The sequence below is a fragment of the Ammodytes marinus genome (assembly GCF_949987685.1).
Source record: "Ammodytes marinus genome assembly, chromosome: 12".
NCBI classification, from domain to species: domain Eukaryota; kingdom Metazoa; phylum Chordata; class Actinopteri; order Uranoscopiformes; family Ammodytidae; genus Ammodytes; species Ammodytes marinus.
In genome coordinates this window covers 24346760-24359515 of record NC_137216.1, presented here as the reverse complement: position 1 = coordinate 24359515, position 12756 = coordinate 24346760, and the positions used below count along the sequence as shown (strand labels likewise).

Sequence of the window (12756 nt, the reverse complement as noted above, 5' to 3'; positions counted from 1 at the left end):
ATTTTCACTATTTTCTGATATTCAGTTTAAATGTTGTAGACGGTAGACATCGGTTGCAGTTGTTTAAGCTGTTGTTAATAACTTCTTTATTTCATCTTCCTTCAGGTTTTATTCGTGGACGTTTCGTTAAATCTGTTTCTGTTTGTGCTTTTTGACTGTTCTTAGTTTTAATGTTACAGAAAATGTACTGCCGAGCAGTGATTTATTTTTAGTTTGACTGTTGTGTTTGAGTGAGCTGCGTTGACTTAGCACTTTGTTTTCTAGTCATTTGACTCATGTGAGACATACTTGTCTGAGGAAAAAAAATAATAATTAAAGTCTTCCATTGTTGGCCACCTGTCCTGATGTGGTTCTTTGACAGAGAGAAACAATATTTCCTGCTGCAGTTACTTACACAACAATTAGGAAAATATTCTAAATTATAAATAAAAAAACATTTATTTTACAAAACATACAGTGAGCTATGAAAATAAATATGTATTTAACATTTCTACAGATAAAAATAAAGTAAACAAACACTTCACACACACTGAAGCAGTTCTGCTGCAGACGTGACACTTTGTTCCTGTACAGCATTTCATTATTTCCAAGCCTTTACCAAAAAATAAATAAAAATACAATTTATTTTTAGAAATATTCAGAATTAGGAGACTGAAATGTGTAGTGGTAGATCATAAACCAAGATATCCTGACATAAACAAAAGGGTTGTATTGACAGACTAAAGTAGGAAATGTTGCGGAGGGGGGGGCACAGACAAGAGTTGTGTGACTTTGCATTAGTCTTTGAAGCAGATGTTCACAGGTTGCTTTGAGACATTCCCTGCCTTCCAAATCACATTTTCTTTATACCATACTAAAGCATGCTGAATCCCACAGTACAACATGCAATTGGAATGGCAATTTTGGCATACTGCTTTTTGAAATGCATGTATCGGACATCCTAAATATTTTTCTGGCATGCTAAAAAGTATTGACGTATGGCTATTGGAACGCAGGGATGGTGTTACTACGCCCGGTTGTCGAGGATGACGTTCCCATCTTTATCTTTGACCCGTATCCTTCCGGTTGGGTAGCGCGTCTCCTGCCTGCCGTCGGTATAGACCGTCTTCACTGTGCCGTCCGGATACTCCCTCTTCTTGTATTCAGCTGTGTGGATTTCCTTCTGGCCCGTGTTGAAATGGATCTCCTTGGTACCGTCCCTGAGAGAGGCAGCACACATTAATTTAAAGGTGGAAGTAGATGAGAATTTTAAATTAAAAAGGCACATGCCTATTAAACATTTTCAGAGTGTTAGAAAAGTGTTTTAATCATTTATAAAGCTACTATTTCAGTTTCTGACATTTATAGAGAAAATAATAGAATAACTAGCTGCAGCATTTAATGGTAATACCAAATCCGGAGCTGATATCTGTACTTACGGGTTGACTTGTATGATGGTCCCGTCAGTCAGCACGCTCTCCTCTCTGCCGTTAGGGAAAAGGTTCTTCACAGTCTGATCCGGGAAGGTGATTTCCTTACGGCCGTCTGGGAAATGCTTTTCTGGAGCAGAAAAAAAACAATGTATCATGAGGAGTCTAGATGAATCACAACTGGTGCCGTTTGGTGGTGGGTTTATAATTTTACAAATTGAGTGTCATTTTAGGGCGTCACCTTAATGTAATCTTTATTTTTATGCTAATAATTATTTACTTTTACCTAAGTAAAACTTTGAATGTATGGATCTACATTCATAGTAAAGTAAGTTTATTTTTTACTCAATTTAAAAAGCGTAGTACTTTTTTCCACAACTGGAAAAACCCTATTTGCCATTTATTGCACTATATTTACCCTCCGCAATATTAGTCATGAATTCTCAATGTAATGTTAATCCACATAATAATTCCCTCAAACTCTCACAATAGAAGGCAAACGTGGCATTTTAGTGCCTGATCATCTGCTCTCACCAGTCTGGTTGTTGGGGAAGTGCAGGACCTCCATGCCGTCTGGGTACGTGATGTGTGTCGTTTGTGCGTCAGCGTAGAAATAGATCTGAGAGTAAAGAGCAGAGCCGTGATAAGATATTTAACATGGCAAAAGGTATTTTTATGATTAGCTTATTTATAGAGCAGACTCCTAAAATTATTCAGCTGTGAGCTTAATATATACAATCAAAGAAATGTCAATAATTTTACATTAATAGAAAAGTTTAGATGAAGTTTACTAAAGGTCTCACCACTCTCTGGTCGCCTGTGATCTGTTTGGTGTCTCTATTGAAGAAAGTGACAGTGACCGTCTGTCCGTCTGCTGAAACTTCCTTCTTGGTTCCGTTGGGAAACTCGATAAGGCGATCGCCACCGGCAAGAACTTTCTCTAGCTGTAAGGGTCAAAGACAGCTCCATCAGCAACTCATATACAATTAACATGTGAAAAATAACGACAACAAGCAAACTCACTGCAAAACCACTTCTTCATTTCAACTTTGATATAACTTATGTTGTCTGGGGGTAGTGACCTGTAACTACACAGGTTTTCACATCTCTTGCATTATATTGATGTAATAAGGCTAATATCTTTGTCTTGTAATCCATTACATTCTGTTATGATTAATTGTGGCAGGTTAGGTAGATTTAATTGTGACTGGTTAAACCAACCATCTGCTGATAGGCATTTCTTTGATTGGAATCTCAGTATATTTTAAAACAATTAGTGTTTTCCATGAAGAAGCAGTTTAGTTATTGAGGACTTCATATTCTGATACAAAAATTCTGATACATCTTTCTCACCTTTCCATCAGAGTGTGTGATAACCTCCTGAGTCGATTCCGACCACTCCGCCTCGCTGCACTCTGGTTCTTTTGGCAGAGGATCTGTTTTCTATGATAACAAGATGTCAAATAACAACAACAACCAATTATTTAAAGAACCTGCAGTGTTCTGTTAAGGATTCATTATAGCAGGAGAGAGAACATCATTAACTATGCCCCTACCATAGAGCAGCTGTGTGAAGGTTCCTGGATTGGTGGTTTGTCGTGGTTCTTGCTGGTGGGCGTAGGCCTCTCCTCTATCCTCATGCTTCCAAGTAACGAGGAGGAGGAGAAGTTGGCTGGTGCTGAAGGCCTCCTCAGGCTGCTCTTTCTGCCTGATGACAATCAACAGAGAACATATAAGTCTTCATGTGATTTCTTTTAAATATAACAAGATTGATAACCGCAGCATAAGTGTGTTAATCAATACTTAAATGACTTAATCCTTAAAACAAAAAAACCTTTAGGAAAGTACATGTCTGCAATGATCTGAAGAGATCAATGACAGAAATCTGTGTGAATGGCAGCTCTTCACTGTACCTGTGAAACCGTGACCGCTCTCCTTGGAGTTCCTTCTAGAGACTGCAACAGCGCCGCCTTGTGGAGGACTGCAGCCACTTACTCTGGACGCAAGAGGGCTCTGGAAACAAACAAGACAGATTTACATGTTGGGCCAAGATGAGTGACTCAAATGAAGATGGAATCTGGTCAAATAGACAATGTGTGTGGTAGTTAATCATCTTATGCGTGAAGATAAAATAAACTAGTAAATCAATATTAAGGACCAACTGTTTCTCCCATATTGTCCTGGTCTAACTAATTTACAATATTACATTTCAGTCTAATAAAGAAATTAAAGTCTGAGAAAAGCTTTTGTGATCATTCAAATTAGAATATACGATCCCAACCACAGACAGACTTGTGCTGTTACTACAATCCAGATAACATGAATATAAAAAATATCAAATGGTGCAAAACAAAACATGCTTACAGCAAACTTCACTCCTTTGGTGACACATGTGTTCTCAGAGGTTTTGGGAGCGTCTTTGGTTTCTGTGTCTTTCTCTGCATTGACAGGGCTTTTCTTCCAGGCACTGAGACGGAGCTTTTCCAACATACGGATCTAAAATGAAAAGACAAAAGTCAGTCAAAACATACAGTGGCTTGCAAAAGTATTCATACCCCTTTAAATTTTCTACATTTTGTCACGTTACAAAAACATACGTACATTTATTTTATTGGGATTTTATGTGATACACCAGCACAAAATGGTGCATCATTGTGAAGTGGAATGAAAATGAAACGTGGTTTTACATTTTTTTATAAATAAAAAACTGAAAAATGTGGCATGCAAAAGTATTCAGCCCCCTGAGTCAATGCTTTGTAGAACCACCTATCGCTGCCATTAGCTGCAAATCGATTGGAGTATTTCTCTACCAGCTTTGCACATCTATACATACTGATATTTATTGCCCATTCTTCTTTGTAAAATAGCTCCAACTACAGATTCAGCATCAGATTGGATGGAGAGCGTCTGTCAACAGCAATTTCCAAGTCTTTCTCAATATTCTCAATTGTTTTTAGGTCTGGACTTTGACTGGGCCATTCTAACACATGCCTATTCTTTGATTTAAACCATTCCATTGTAAATCTGGCTGTTTGTTTATGGTAGTTGTCCTTCTGGAAGGTGAACCTACACCCAGTCTCAAGTCTTTTGCGGACTCTAACAGGTTTTATGCCCTGTATTTGGCTCCATCCATCTTCCCATCAACTCTAACCAGTTTCCCCTTCCCTGCTGAAGAACAGGACCCCCATAGCATGATGCTGCCACCACCATGTTTCACGGTGGGGATGGTGTGTATAGGGTGATGTGCAGTGTTGGTTTTCCACCACACATTGCATTTTGCATTAAGGCCAAAAACTTCAATTTTGATCTCATCTGAACAGAGCACCTTCCTCCAACCCTTGCCAAAAGCCATGCATAGTCAGAAGAGACCAAACGTGAAGTTTTTGGCCTAAATGCAAAATGCAATGTGTGGCGGAAACTAACACTACAAACCACCCTATACACACCATCACCACAGTGAAACATGGTGGTGGCAGCATCATGCTACGGGGATGCTTTTCTTCAGCAGGTACAGGGAAGCTGGTTAGAGTTGATGGGAAGATAGATGGAGCCAAATACAGGGCAGAAAACCTGTTAGAGTCTGCAAAAGACTTGAGACTGGAGCAGAGGTTCCCCTTCCAGAAGGAAAACTACCCTAAACATACAGCCAGATCTACTATGGAATGGTTTAAATCAAAGTATAGTCATGTGTTAGAATGGCCCAGTCAAAGTCCAGACCTAAAAACTATTGAGAATATTGAGAAAGACTTGAAAATTGCTGTTGACAGACACTCTCCATCCAATCTGATGCTGAATCTGAACCTTGAGCTATTTTGCAAAGAAGAATGGACAAAATATATCAGTCTGTAGATGTGCAAAGCTGGTAGAGAAATACTCCAATAGATTTGCAGCTGTAATGGCAGCGAAAGGTGATTCTACAAAGCATTAACTCAGGGGGCTGAATACTTCTGAACGCCACACTTTTCAGCTTTTTATTTATAAAAAAAAAATCTAAACCACGTTTCATTTTCATTCCACTTCACAATGTTGCACCACTTTGTCTTGGTCTATCACATGAAATCCCAATACAATAAATGTACGTGTGTGGTTGTAATGTGACAAAATGTGGAAAATTTCAAGGGTTATGAATACTTTTGCAAGCCACTGTGTATAAAAATGTAAGGCTGCTGCTAATAGCAAATAAGTACTAAATTCAGCATTTGCACCTGTTATTAAAATGTGATCGTTATACATTTTTGGATTATCACATATGATTCATGGCTATTTGCATTCAATACCTTGTATTAAAATGCATTCTCGTTATCTCTCATTGTGATCAGATATAAATATTTAAATTACATGTCCCAGGTCAAGGAAAAGCAATTGAACGGACATTTTAATGCATTTACAATATTGCATTAACGAGTGTTTTTCCAGAGGTGAGGTGTGTTACCTCGTCCCGTAGTGAAGTGTTCTCCTGATTGAGGGAGTCGATCTGTTGCCTCTGTCGGCTGTGTGTGGCGGCCCAGCGACTCTCTCTCCCCCTCAGCTCCTCCTGTAGGGAGCCCAGCTGCTGTTTCAACACCTGGCAGGGACAAGGAAGACCAGGATTATGGGCTGAATTTTTATTTGAAACACAACATCAACACGAGTACTTTGAATACGACTTCTCTTGATCAGCAAATTGTAGAACATTCTCTTGAACCCAAGTATGACCTCTCACTGTTGGCCCAAATGATTTAAAGGTAAATGTTGCAAATACACAAGCATTCTGCCTTAAGCACGTTTTGTGTATGCGTCACCTGGATTTCCTCTCGTTCCTTCTTGTCTGGAATAGCTCTGGCGACTAACGCATGTTTCTCAAACAGTTTGCGCTCCTTCTGCAACTTCCTGTTCTCTTCTCTCTTGTGCTCCTCAAACCTGGCCGACTCCTCTGCTTTCATCTGCTCAAACTCCAGACGCTCTTTCCTACAGAAACAACAGCAAAGTACAGTACATATAAATCACATAGGCAAGGAGAGGCAATCCCATAAGTGATCAAAATGTCTCCACTCAAAAAAAGGACATGGTAAGGATAATAGAGAAGTGGATACACATTTGAAGAGATAAGTGCAAGTAATCAGATGTTTGTTATACAATATTTAAGAGTTTTGTGCTACCACTTTTTACCCATTTCTTTTTAACTATAAGTAGGTGGCTCAGTTTTTTTGGGTGGAGGTGATATCATTTATATTAAAACAAGTGCAGACGGATAATCACCTGAGATTTTCCTGGTTTTTCTCGTTCTCCTGTCTGAGTTTGGCGAGTGCGGTATTCTCCTTCTTAAATCTCTCGATTTCAATCTCCAGCTCCACCAGCCTCTCCCTCAGCTGTCTAGACTGGACCTGCTGGCCTGGGGACATGGACACACACACACAGACAACTTAAAATAATATCTACTGTGTACACACCAATTGAATATGTAATATTTAACTTCTTCAGGGATCAAAATAAATGTTTTTCTGCTTCCTGTCTGATTCTTAATTAAGAATAAAAATACTGACACAAGTAATATTGTTTAAACGCCAATACATGTTAATCTCACCTGTGTCCCCCTCTGGCATATTGGACTCAGGAGCAACAGAAGCAGCAGGAGGGAGAGGTGCATTCTGGGACTTTGGCTTCAGCGAGGGGAACAACTTGGTCATGAGTTGCGTCGCGGGAGGAGGATCTGAGCCAATGACCGTGTCCTTATCCAGCTCCACAACTTTACTCACTGCCACTTTCCTCTGTAAAGTCCGCTCCGGTGGTGAGATTCTATTGGCTGTTGCTTTGGAGGCTAAACAAACTCCTCTACTGTGATTGGCTGTGGTCACTGCAGTGTCTTCCTCCAGGTCATTCCAAGTGTCATTGTCGTCAAACACAACTCTCCCCATCTGCAGTCCTCCTGTGTCTTCTATCAGAGTGGACTGGTCAGCATTGCTCAGAACGCTGTCACTCTCCTCATCGTCAGCAGGTGACACATCCGAAGCAGAATCCCTGCAACTGTCCTCGTCCTGATACGAGCGCTTGTCGTACGGCGGGTTAGACTGTGTGGGGAAGCAAACATTGCTTGGAAACGAAGACGGTTTAAACACCACTTCCTGGTCTTCAAATTCAGACCCACCACAAGATGAGACACTGGAGATTTCGTGCAGGTCTTCTCTCTCACTGTCCAGTTCCCGTTTATCGTCAATGCTCACTTTGTTCTTGAGTGTATCGTCTCTTATGTTCACCGCAAATGCTTCCGAGTTTGTGGAACTGCTTGTACAAGTCAAACCACCACCAGCGCTACTGCACCTCCTCAGCGCCCCTTTGGGAGGGGACTTGATCGGGGTAGAGGAAAGACGTCTCGGCTTGAGCCCCCGGGAGATCCGCAGCTGGTCCAGCTGAAGAACCTGCAAATACAGAACAAAATATTTATTTTAAATTTTTTTCCAAACGTGATAGAAACAAATATTTATATAAAATATATCTTTATATAAAGATAAAAATAAAAACAAAGTAAATGAATCGACAAAATAGATAAACAATATCAAGAAAATACTAAACCAATTTAACAATGTCTGAAAAGGAGTAGTTCACACTATAAACTTATTTAATACTATCCCTACTCCACACCCAATAATTAATAATCATGTATTGTCTTTAAAATCACACAACTTTAAAGTCAACAGACCCAATGTAATAGTATGTTGCAGGTCCACACAATCAAGTCTGTAACTACTGGAAGATGTGCATTCATTCTTGCAGCCAAGTGCTTGTTTTCTGCAATCCCCACATTCGAAACTAAGAATTTTATATCGTTTGAATAGTGTCAAACAGGCTACATTTGGAATTAACAAAAAAGTGTACGAACAGGATAAAACTGAGAATATATTCCTTATTTTAAACACAGCACCGCTAGTGATGAGTGAATGAAAGCACCTTCATGACAAAGGAGGAGTTGGATGAGAAGGAAAGCTCCTCGGCCGCTTCCTCCAGCAGCTCAAACTCTCCCAGCTCCATGTTCTCCATCCGCAGGTCACAGTCCCACCGCTGGAGCTTCTCCTGGAACGACACCTCAAAGGACTCCTGTGGAAGTCCGTCTCCCCCTCCTCTTCCTCCTACTACCACTACTTTAGATGTTCCTTCTGCTGATTCCACCTTTGCACCGCTACTATTCTCTCTCGCTACATTGTGCCCAGCCTTCTCCGTCCCTCTTAACGTCCCCACCTGTTTGGTTACAGGGTTTGGCAGCAGGTTGTTGTGACTATGTCTCCTTGCGGACTGAGCTGACAGACCCACTCTCCTGTTATTATTATTATTTACTGGCCCCGGTTGATGTTGTTTGGTTTGTCTACCCACTGGTTCAGTTTGATTAGACTCCAGTCCGGCTGTGTTCTGTCTTTGATGACTTCCCAAAACCTTTGTCCGTGCCGCCTTGCTCTCAACTCTTTCACCTCTGATTTCCTGAGATGAAGAACCGTTTCCTCTGAGTTTGTTTTCCTTGTTGAGCGTGGCGGTTTTTCGCTGGACTGGAACCCGCTGGACGGCGTTTGTGCCGCCTCTCTGGAAAGCTGTAGGCTCTGAGTTGCTGCGTGTGATTGCTCTGGCCTGGAGTATTGGTTTGGGGTCCTTCTGCACCGCCATGTTTGGTAACGAGGAATTGCGAGTGTTGGTGAATCTTGAGAGGCCCTCGCCTCGCCTCAGAAAAGCTCTCTTAGGAGGCGCATGACCAGCATCAGCTAGATCTTCACTCTGTAAGGATGAGGAGACACAATCAGTACACCAACTAAGACACTGCCATGAAAACAGAACATGTTTTCCTTGGATGGGACAGGAATTATTGCCGGAAAAGAACAAGCCATCGCCATGACTGATGATGCTTCTACTACTAGCGTACTTCGGTGATTTACATGTAAACGTGAATATCCCGTAGCTGATGCACATGTAAAAACCTTTTTTGGAATATGGTCTTAACCAGGGTATGGGCCTTAATCGGGATATGCTGTAAAATCATAGTCAATGTGGATGAAATCAAACTTGTAACAAATATGTCGAACATTCAGGTTGGACTGAGATTGTCAGTGTGCTATATGTCAATTGATTATAGTTAAATGAACTTTCTCCATTCTCCTGCTTTTACAAACACAGTCCTCTGTGTTCTAGGACAGACTGCCGATTTACGTTTGACTATGCGTAAGGAGACCCTTGTTATATTCTCTGACCTGCTGTTGCCGGGCAGACTTCAGCCTCTGCTCCTCCAGCCGCAGTTGCTCCTCCAACATCTCCTCAAATGTTTTCTTCTGACTCCCGATTCCTGACTTTATAGGTCTGGAGAGAACACACACACAGACACAGGTATGAATACAGACAAGATTGTCAAACAATGCACTCAACATTATACAAAAGTAAACCACAAGCCACAAACACTGATATGCTGCATGACTGGCTTGGCTTATCTCTTCACGAGAGTCTCATTTTAACACTGAATAATACAGCGTTGGAATATAAATTTACCTGTCATGGAAGACTTTTTCGCTGTTGTCTTTTGATAAATCCGCACCATTAGTTGTTTCTAACGTGTCATCATTCTCCTGAAAAATGCTAGTGTCGTCATTCAGTTCTTGATCGTCTTCTCTGGACTTCCACTTAGCTGCAGAAAACACACACCGTTAGAATTTCACACAGAAGTGATTTATCTCCACAATCATGTCAAATATTTAGAAAAACAAAAGTCAGGGGTAGGCCTGTGCTGGCTACTGTACCCCAGATGTAAATTAAGTTTACAAATTCTGTATCCACCTTAAGCTTAAAAAAACATTTGTCTCACCCTCTTCCTCATCATCCACCTCCTCATGATCTTGACCTGTTGGTAGCCGCTGCTGTCTCCCTACAGGTGAGAGCTCTTGTTCCTGTCGGAGGCCACAGGTGGCGCTCTGTGGGGCCCTACGGCAGTTTACGGTAGTGGTGTATTGGGCCTCTGCATAATGTTGTTGGGCTCCCTGGCGTAGGTTCTCTCCCCGTTCTGCTACCCACAGCCCTGAGTTCTCTGTGTCATCTGTAGGATACATTATAATCACGTCACTCAGTGTGTAATAATAGTAACTTATATTTCAACTGTGTGTGTGTCAAGGAGACACACACATAGGTAACACACAATAAACAAAATAAACAAGGAAAATAAACAATGATAACGCATTTTAACTAGATAGAAAAAAAATAAGGATAAAAGAATAAGGATAAAATAACAGAGAAATGTGTTAAATTCCAAACGCATAGTTTTAAAGCCATAGTGTGTAACTTTTTCAAACGAGTGTCGGTTACGTTCAAGCCATCGCCAAACTGTTGACACAAAGTTGATTAAGCCTATCGAAAATACATAGAGGAAGAAGCTATGACTCAGCGTTGAGGAAGCAAAGGGGAATACAAGGCACACACATCATTTTCCAAACTACATATTTAATATCTCAAGTAACACTCATGATCACATTTGCGTCCATTTTACCTCCGGTGCAGTCCTGGGGTCCGTCAATCATTCCCAGAAGCTTCTGCTGCTCCTGCTGGAGGCGAAGCAGTTCCTCCAGCTGATGGGCCTTTAGCTGCTCCTGCATGTGCTGCTGCCATTTCCTCAACTGCACAAACACGCAATGTTATATTCCAATAAGCTTTTTAGCTAACGCTCTTATCCACAGTGTCTCACAAAGGTTTTACAGATGGCTTAGGGGCATTTCAACGAAACTCGACTTGTAATTAACCCACCAGTCACACTGTGACTGTATTTAACCTGTGAGCTTATGCAATCACTTATCCCACCTTAGAGATTTCGAGAAATGCAAACTTTGGGCTTCTCTCCATAGTTGTACACTTGGCTAGACATACTGAGAAGTTCACAAATTAAAACTGACGTACATGGGTCCACACCGTCCCCAACTCTGAGCCCTTTTAATATGAATAGCCTTATAATAGCGTGTGTGTGGTGTTTACCTAAGTAGGGACACTAATTTGCACTGGTACGACGTGCCCATGGTTTGCTTGTCGCAAATATTTGTTAAGAAGGAAATGTGAAGGTTACAGTAGTAATACATACCATATCTTTCACATATTTCTTTGTTTTATTGACATTGTGGAAGCATTTATGTAATGTCTTGTCTTGTTTTGTGTGGATCCCAGGAAGAATAGTTGTTACTACAGTAATAACTAATGGGGAACCTAAATCATATAAATAATATAACATGGTTGTGGTAAGAGCATGGTCAGGTACTTCAGATAATATGTTATCTAAAATGTGTTGTAGTGTTCATTTTGACACCCAGATTGGGGATATTAAAAAAGCTCACAAAATTATCAGTGACAGGTAGGTTATATTTGTCTCTCAACCCTTGATCAATTGTATGAGACACCAGATCCTGAAATGCAGTATTGTATTTACCTGTTCCAACTTAATCGTTAGGGGCAGATCCTGTGATGATGTTCTTGCCATTTCATCCGAACTGTCCAACTCTCCATTTGAGTTTCTCTGAGGCACAGAGGATAGTCCAGTCACAGGCCTGTCGGTAACATGCCTTTCTCCTCCAGTTGACCGGGCAAATGAATCCACACCCAGGCAGCTGCTATCTGCGGATTCGGGCAGAGGTGCGAAATCAGAGGCGAATGAATCGTCTGGTCCAGGGGGCGGCGGGGATCCCGTGGCAGAGATCCCTCGCATCGTGCCAGCCAACTCAGGGAACGGGTTGAGGATGACCCCAGCTCTTGTGCTACTTGGCATCCACCGGGCCAGGAAGTCTGCCTGCGAGAACTGGAGCCCGGCTGGAGATGACATGATGACGGCGCTGTCTTAGACAGGGCTCGCTAATCCTGGATTTGAAAAACAGATTACGGTGACAAGTTAGGGGGTTAATCACATCAATGAACACCGTTTAATTCGCTCTAGCTAGATGACGCATAGATCCAAGAAAGCTATAAATAGTAACCGGTAATTAGCTATATTACAGGTAATGCGCTATATTAATAAGTGTCTGGCTTCCAGGTTAAAATGTACATCATCGCACGTGACGACAGCACAGTGTCAGTTTAAATTAGCGTTTGTTTGGTTAGCAACAGCGAACTAAATCACAGCTGTTCATGAAGACAACATGGCTAAATCATTGACAGCGTGACAACATGCATAACATGTAGGTTATGTCCCAAAAGTGTAATGGTGCACTGACATGTACATTCATTATTTTAAAAGGCTTGGTGATAATCGACTGTAGAAGGCGACGTTTGACGTGAGATACAAAACGTTTATTTTTAACATGTTTGACACTGTTTTGACAAGCCAGAGAAAAACGCAACACTAAAAAAAGTTTAAGTACAAATGTGTTTT

The 12756-nt window shown here is 41.1% G+C and overlaps 1 protein-coding gene across 1 annotated transcript; it reads right to left on the bottom strand.

Moving 5' to 3' along the window:
* Positions 1 to 1006: 1006 nt before the first annotated feature.
* cpap (centrosome assembly and centriole elongation protein) lies at positions 1007 to 12210 on the bottom strand (the record flags this gene model as incomplete). Its single annotated transcript, XM_080038501.1, has 18 exons — positions 1007 to 1199; positions 1419 to 1539; positions 1944 to 2028; positions 2213 to 2353; positions 2763 to 2852; positions 2966 to 3117; positions 3323 to 3422; positions 3774 to 3905; positions 5842 to 5973; positions 6191 to 6356; positions 6648 to 6780; positions 6973 to 7804; positions 8334 to 9146; positions 9617 to 9722; positions 9909 to 10044; positions 10222 to 10449; positions 10897 to 11023; positions 11821 to 12210. 18 exons carry the CDS (start codon positions 12208 to 12210, stop codon positions 1007 to 1009), a joined length of 4077 nt encoding a protein of 1358 aa, XP_079894627.1.
* Positions 12211 to 12756: the final 546 nt, after the last annotated feature.